This window comes from Lactuca sativa, chromosome 5 (assembly GCF_002870075.4).
Source record: "Lactuca sativa cultivar Salinas chromosome 5, Lsat_Salinas_v11, whole genome shotgun sequence".
NCBI classification, from domain to species: Eukaryota; Viridiplantae; Streptophyta; class Magnoliopsida; order Asterales; family Asteraceae; genus Lactuca; species Lactuca sativa.
The window spans coordinates 4,443,042-4,450,556 of NC_056627.2; the positions used below are offsets into that span (position 1 = coordinate 4,443,042).

At 39.7% G+C, this 7,515-nt stretch overlaps 1 protein-coding gene across 1 annotated transcript in view; it reads right to left on the bottom strand.

Moving 5' to 3' along the window:
- LOC111880120 (lipid phosphate phosphatase 2) overlaps positions 1-5,988 on the bottom strand; it is a 33,341-nt gene extending 27,353 nt beyond the window's left edge. Inside the window, exons 1-5 of the mRNA XM_052764107.1 lie at positions 5,875-5,988; positions 5,710-5,797; positions 5,522-5,631; positions 5,318-5,411; positions 5,049-5,215 (exon numbers count right to left, since the gene is read on the bottom strand). Of these exons, the coding sequence (XP_052620067.1) occupies positions 5,049-5,215; positions 5,318-5,411; positions 5,522-5,631; positions 5,710-5,797; positions 5,875-5,988 (573 nt within the window). The remainder of the gene's footprint in view (positions 1-5,048; positions 5,216-5,317; positions 5,412-5,521; positions 5,632-5,709; positions 5,798-5,874) is intronic.
- Positions 5,989-7,515: the final 1,527 nt, after the last annotated feature.

Here is a 7,515-nt window from a genome sequence, read left to right on the forward strand (position 1 = left end):
CATTAACTTGAGTGTATAGATTACATGGCTCAAAATTTTCAGTTGTGACAGGAGTCGCTCAGTTAACAGTCCTCCCCATCTTAACTATACATGACTAGTATATGTGAGGCGATTATAGAAATGCCTTGTGAGAATCCACTCATGAAAAGGTACTCTATTCGGAAACACTTAGGACTCTCTATAGTTCCGCGTCGACTCTATTGGTCAATGTATCCACGGTAGTGATACACAGGACGAAACTCGAGACGCCTACAACTTGTGTGCCTGTTCGGCGCATGACTCTATCGACCCTCACTTTATATCATGTCGGAGTGTACCAACTTTGACGACTCTATTTATCATGGTTTGACTTCGTGCAACCATGTGTACATCCTTAGTGTTGTGTAAAAAGAACTTTCTACATAGCCATGTCGGCAAATAAAGGTTCTTCCGAACCTAAACCTCACACAAATAATCAAACCTAATGCAATCCGCCAATCGTCCCTCTTATCTCAAACTTTCCGAAGTACCCAAGAGAGGGTACCCCGCGCCGTTGACCGACCCCTCGTAGTCAGATGGAAACCAAAGTGAACGACACTCTAGATACTCTAGAAGATGACAACCATCCGAAGCATACTTCGTAGATTCCCCAGAGAGACCCTTCGCACCTCGCACATGTGGTTCGTGAACCCAGAGAAAAGAACTCATGAGACTGACCACTATAACTAGGTATATGCATAAAGGTGGTATATAAATGAGATCAAAAAGATTTAAGTTGTGTGTTTCGTACCTATTCCCTGTTCCTCGTTGGGTTGTGGGTTTGGAGTGGAGTCGCACAGCTGACATCCTGCCGACCTCAATTATATACTGCTTGCATACACCCGGTATTTGTAGATAGGCTAAGCATGAGCTCTACCATGAACCTCTTAGAAAAACCCTCCATCCTATTCCATAAAATAGGAGCTGGAGTCAAGAGAATCGCTATGAGTTGAGCTATTAAAGTTACAAGTGATGACACTCTATACTCACTAGATTTGACCTAGACCGAGAAAACTCAGAACCTTCGGAGGAGTAGTGGCAGTAGATGCTCGCACTACTCAGGAACTTCGTCCATCCTGTTATAGACAAGTAGTTCCTATCATCCTCCACCCTCTCGCATGGAGGAAACCGTCGTCTCCCTATAGACGATAAAATGCATTCTCCGAAGTGAACACTAGGATACCGAGAAACACAGGAGAACCTTCGCAGCCAAGAATACTTGGTCAAGTGCCAAAGTCTTGGAGAATCCTTCGATTATTAGGTGTTCCATGAATATCGTCTCACGCAGAGATAGTAGAACCACCTCCCGAGATAGTCCAACACTCGTCTGGAGAAACCCTATCTCCCCGACCCTCAGGGTTTCCGTATCTCAAGATTCTTTAATGCAGGTCCATTTTGCACAAGCTTGAGATAGGCACTCTATAGCAAACATATAACCATAGCCACGCAACCCACTCGATGATCTAGAAAGTCTCTAACAGCTAGTTGATAGGAAACACGGAACCAAAGACCACTCAAGCTTCCTAAAAACCAACCTGAAGGACTACACACACGATACGAGAGAGAACGTTAAGAACTTCGGAATGGCAATCACGCCAGTGATGATCTTGCCATAGAAGTACACTATGTTATAAGTACCGAAGAGCTCTGCCATTCTGAGAGCTTAGGACCATGCGAGATCCTCATGGAGATTTGGTCCAACCCTTTTCAAGCCCCTACTACCTTCGGATATACCACAAGATTCACACCCGATCGATCCACTTCTTAGACTTGATATGCGATTACCCGACGTCACTCTTCGTGCCTCACTCATCTCGATAGAATCCATTGAGAACCCTAACCTTGTAGATACACCAGTTGGAACCCACTAGCTACACTACACGGAATCCGCATCCCGTACGTGAAGGTCTGTCGGAATGACAAACACAGACTAGAGTTCACTTGGGAATGCGAGGACAACCGTATAGGAAGTACTCTCTTACCTCTACTTGGCCGTTCATACCTACTTCCTTTCCTAGACCTGAATTTCGGGACGAAATTCCCTCTAACGGGGGGATGATGTGACAACCCAAGTTGTTCCGTTACATTTCCCCGTTACCGTTAACGAAATATTCCAGTTTATAAAAGTTCCGTTAATTAGAGGTCGTCAATTAAATAAACATTTCATTTGTTTATATTTAATATGCCATTAAGTCGTGATAAAGGAGAATAAAAACACATAACACACATTTCCATTTTGAATGGAAAAAGTTAGTTTTTATTATTGCGACCACTAAATCGGGTGCGACCAAAAGCCCCGTATAACGGCAGCATTGGGTAGAATTCCACTGAGCTCCGACTCCCACCCATATATAAGGGGGAGTAAACTCCATTTGGAGGTTTTCCACCCTCTCTCTCTATACTCTCTCTCTAGACTCGTTTTTGACCCGAATCCGCAACCAAACGCTTTCAAATCGTAAGTCCGCTTACCCTAGCTTATTCTAAACATAGTGATTTGTGTTTGTAGCCCAAAAATCGGACTTAGAAGCTGTAAGAATGGAGTTTATGGCCTAAGCTCCTCCTTAGTCCGTAAACCCCTAAATAGAGCCCAAAATGACCCCAAAATGTCCCTAAAGGCTTGGAAATAAATTAAGGGAATTTACTAGGAGTGTTTAAACATTTAATCACATGATTTTAGGGGATCAAAGAGAGTTTACGGCCCAGGAATATGCCAAGGCCGTAAACACCTCTAATCCATGCTAAAATGCCCCAAAAGCACTCCCAAACAACTCTTAGGCTTCATACATAATTTAGGGACATGGTATTTTGGGTTTAGATCATTTAAACACAAGGAAATATGGGGTAACATGGAGTTTACGGCCCAAGCAAGTGCCTAGGCCGTAAACACCCCTAAACATGCTAAAATGATAGTAAATGTCCCCTAAATGGCCTTAAATGTTTTTACATGTTTTATAGGGGGGAATACAAGTTAAACATGCCAGTTATCACATCAAACACATGTGATTGATAACCCGCATGCACAAGGATTTACCACACTGTACACTGTTTTACCGAGTAGGATACTACAAATTGTTTTCAAAAAGATTTTCACTTGTTCAAGTTCTTACTTATACTGCTTTATCAAAGTTTCACTTCAAACTGATTTATGAAAGGTTTCCAAAGAATTTCTAAAGGTTTTAGATCAAACTTATTTCACAAAGGAATACCAAGTTGTGATTTTCTTAATATATAAAGGTTTTCCAAGGTTTTCACTGAAGTTCCCTTTTACAATGTATACTTTTACTTGTTTGTTACTGCTGCTTTGCTTTTACTTATTTTAAACTCCTACTCTATAACGCTTTCACTTCGTGATGCGTTTATACCTGTTATTGTCTCTATTTCACTTATACTTGTAGTTGCTTATACCTGATAGATGCTCTTACTTCACTTATTGTCGTCTCTACTTCGTGATACGCTTATACTTGTTCGACACTCCTACTTCACTTGCGACCGCTCCTACTTCACTTGTTAGACACTCCTACTTCACAAGAATCACTTCTACTTGATACACACTCAGTCGTAGTTAGATGTATGTCGGTGCTTATATAGATGCATATAAATAATGATTGAAGGACTTAGGGAGGCTTGTCCGCTCTATTTCCTTTTCTTCGTTGAGATGTGGTCTGGTGGGATCGGATGGCCGTCCGAAGGTCGTTTGGTTCATTAGTTATATACTATGTATATGAGTATGGACATACAGGAATTCTCTAGTCAGATCAGTTAAGAGTCTCTACCTCTAGTCTACACTTACATCAGAAACACACTACCCACTATTTGGAAGTCTCTACCCACTATTTGGGATGCATCTTCAGGACACGGCCTTCTCCGTCGTCTAGTTGGTAACCAGAATTTCCTGTAGGGAGAGCGGACATTGTGTGTATAGATCTATATAGGATTGCCAACCCCGCACCTAGACTGCTAGCTACAGTCCTGGCCTACCAAGCCAACGGGTGACAAATGTCATATTTTGGACACTTGTAGGGCGTCTGGTACTCTAGTCAGTACGGTTACGAGTATCCCGGGTTACCTTATAATTCATTGGCCTTAAGGTAACGGTATTTCGCCAACAATTTACACTGTATGCTGGTAATTCATTTTCAGAGTCACACTATTTTGACCTTACAAGATGTATCTTTCATTTGATACTGTCTGGGGTCTGTCTTCTCTGTTTTGACCTTACAAGACGTATCTTTCATTTGATACTGTATGGGGTCTGTATTCACGGTTTTAACCTTACGAGACGTATCTTTCATTTGATACTGTCTGGGGTCTGTATTCATTGTTTTAGGCCTTACCAGTTGTACCTTTCATTTGGTACCTTCTGGGTTCTGAGTCTCTACTTGTTAGACTGAACCAGGCGTGTCGTTCGTTCAATACTCTCCTGGAGTCTATGATTCCTTTGCCTTAGTCAGCAATCCTCACTGTTGAGGCATATGTTATTTCCCTGTTGTCTCTTGCTTTCTTTAATAATCAAATTCAGTATTTTGATAATGATAGTGATTAAGGGAAAACTACTTTTTACCACATAACACTGACCAGTCTTAGTAGAAGACTACTCTGATAAAAGAAAATATAGGATTTTCTGGAAAGAACTCTAATACACAGTAAACACTTAAACTACTACTTTATAAAGTTATTTAAATAAATGTCACTAAATACTTATGAACTCACCAGCATTTGTAAAAATGTTGATACTCGCTTTTCAAAGAACTTGTATTCTCAGGTCAGCAATTAGACAGGTACACCCCGGGAGCTGTTGATGAAGTTGGCTTAGTACCTTGCTGTACTTATTATAATTGTTTGTATACTTTGATTCATTGTAATGTAACTATGTAAAATTATTACTATTAATGCAATGTTTTGTTGTACTTTGATTACTATATGCATGTGTTGTGATACTTGACATGACATCATCCACCCTAGAACGTTTCCGCCGTTCCGGTTTTGGGGTGTGATACAACTGTTAAGCCTAAAAGGCCTCCTGAAAATACATCTTGCCAATGATGCCAATAGTCATCAACACGTGAGACACCAACTAAAGTTGCAATGAGAAAAGGGAAGACAATGATGCAAAGCTTTGCCACGTGGCCTCTTTGGTCAAATGCCCTGATTTTTCCAGCTGTGTACCATGAGAGAAAACCAAGTCCAGCAAAGCACCCTATATATGTATTGTTTGGAGAAAAACTTATTATTATAAATTAACAATAATATAATATAAGGATGATGATGTTTTTTTAAATAATTATAATAATGAACTTACAAGACGTGTGTCCACTCGGGAAGCTTTTGTGTCCTTCTTTGATAATGGATTTTAATCCAATACACATCACATTACATGTAACGGGATCAAAAAACTAACATAATTCAGATCCGTGAGAGATTTCTAGGTAGTGTTTGGAATGATGGAATCAGAGAAGGAATGGAATTGACGATTCCATTATCAGGATTCGGAGAACTCACTCACCCCCTTGTCATCAGGAAAGAAAAGCCAGAAAAAGTCAGGACGAGGTCTCCCAACTACATCTTTGATTGCATCAGTCAAAACTCCTGTAACAAGTACTAAAAATAGAAGACCTGAACAACAAATTAAAATAAAGAAATTAACTCATTTCTCATTTTCTAATATATCTTAATGTTAAATATAACATTTACCTAGCACGGCTTGATGAAGATCATAAACATCCTTTCTGATAAAGTAATATATGAGTATGACCACAAGTGGCAATAATATTGCAATAATCTGTTAAATGAAAAAACAAAAACAAATTAGTATGTAAACATTTTAAAGTTGCATAACATTCATCAAAGATTGCTTACTAGGACAGCCCAAATGGGTACAATGTTGTCTTGTAAAGGGTATTTTAGGTCATCCATCATTTCTGCTCCAACAAGGAGGTGGAATGGTTCTATCACATTCAGAATGATCTCCATGATCACAAGAAATATGAAAACAAACCAATCATGCATGTAAGCCCTTGCCACTTTAGTTCCATGGCTCCTTATGGTATGCGCACCTAAATGGATTTCTGGTATTTCCCCTAAATTTTATCCATGGTATGAATGAGTATGAGCAATTGAGCAAGAACAGAGGAAAATGTATGAAAATTAGTTGTCAACATGAACCCGGTGATGAAGAAGCAAACACAAACATGAAATATTCGTCTGTTTTCAATTTTTTCAGTAGATAATTTTGTGGCATGAGTTGGTGCGCAAAAAGCCAAAACAAAAAACAAAAATCAAACGATAGCAAGTGCCATAGCATCAAAAAGTGCAATTGCAAATTCTCCAGAGTAGATGCGGAACTCAAATCAGTTACAAACTTACAATCAAGCATATTAGGTACGAATTAGTTTCTCACGAGTGAATTAGGTGAAAACCTAACAATTGCTACCTATAATAGAATAAACTGTGGCTCGAGAATTATGTAAAATCTATACAAATGTCTGTTCTAGCGAAGAATCAATACATAACTTGAAAATCTTAGAGAATTGTAACCGTGATAAAGAATAAGAATAATTGTAGAGATTCTCACAACATCGATACCTGAAATAACTTGAGGAGTGAAGGAGGAGTGTCTCTAATTTGGTCTTGCAGAGTACACTAGAACCACACATTCACTTTTAATACAAGAAGAGTTGAGACAACGGAGTTGTGAATCTGTTCTTTTTGCTTGATCTCACAGGGGCAAGTCCGTCAATTTCATCAAAGAATATAATCGAAGGTTGGTTTCTTTGTGCTTCTTCAAAGAGCAACTTCAACTGTTTTTTAGCTTCGCCTACCCATTTCAAAAGCACATCGGCTCTAGTAGTGCTTGTTCCATCTTACGTGAATTATTTAGAGGGAACCAATCGGAGATCACTTTTCTGGTAGCGATCTCCTCCTCAGGTATGTGATGGTGCGAGTTTGTTGTGGAAGAAAAGAGGAGAGTATATCAGGGTTTTTTTGGGGTATTTGAGTTAGGGAGAGAAGAACGGTGTAAAGAAGGTAATAACATGGCGGGCCTTTCAATCTTTTAGCAATTTCGTTTCCCCTAAAAGAAGTGACCCCGCGTTTCATTTAAAAAATATAAAGCAACATACTTAAAGGACGTGCATTTTATGTTATGTGCCCTTCGTATTTTTTTTCAATGTGGCACTTATTTTAGGGCACGCAAAAATGAGTGCCTTACATCCTTCTTATTTTTGGAGAGCCGACATTATTTTTAGGTCACACACTACTGCGTATCATAAAACAATGCGTGTCATGGTTTGTGTGTCATAAAAGGTTGTTTTTCATGTAGTGGTCCTTGATTCATTCTGTTGTTCGAACCTCTAGCCCCTTTTCCATTACCTACACTATTGATACCTTGATAGATTTGCACCATGGCTGCGGTGACCGCAGCAGATACAGCTGCTTAGAATGCAGCTGAGTTGACTTCGGGTGGGGTTGGTCCAAGGTTTCCTCGGGTTGGTCGTTAAG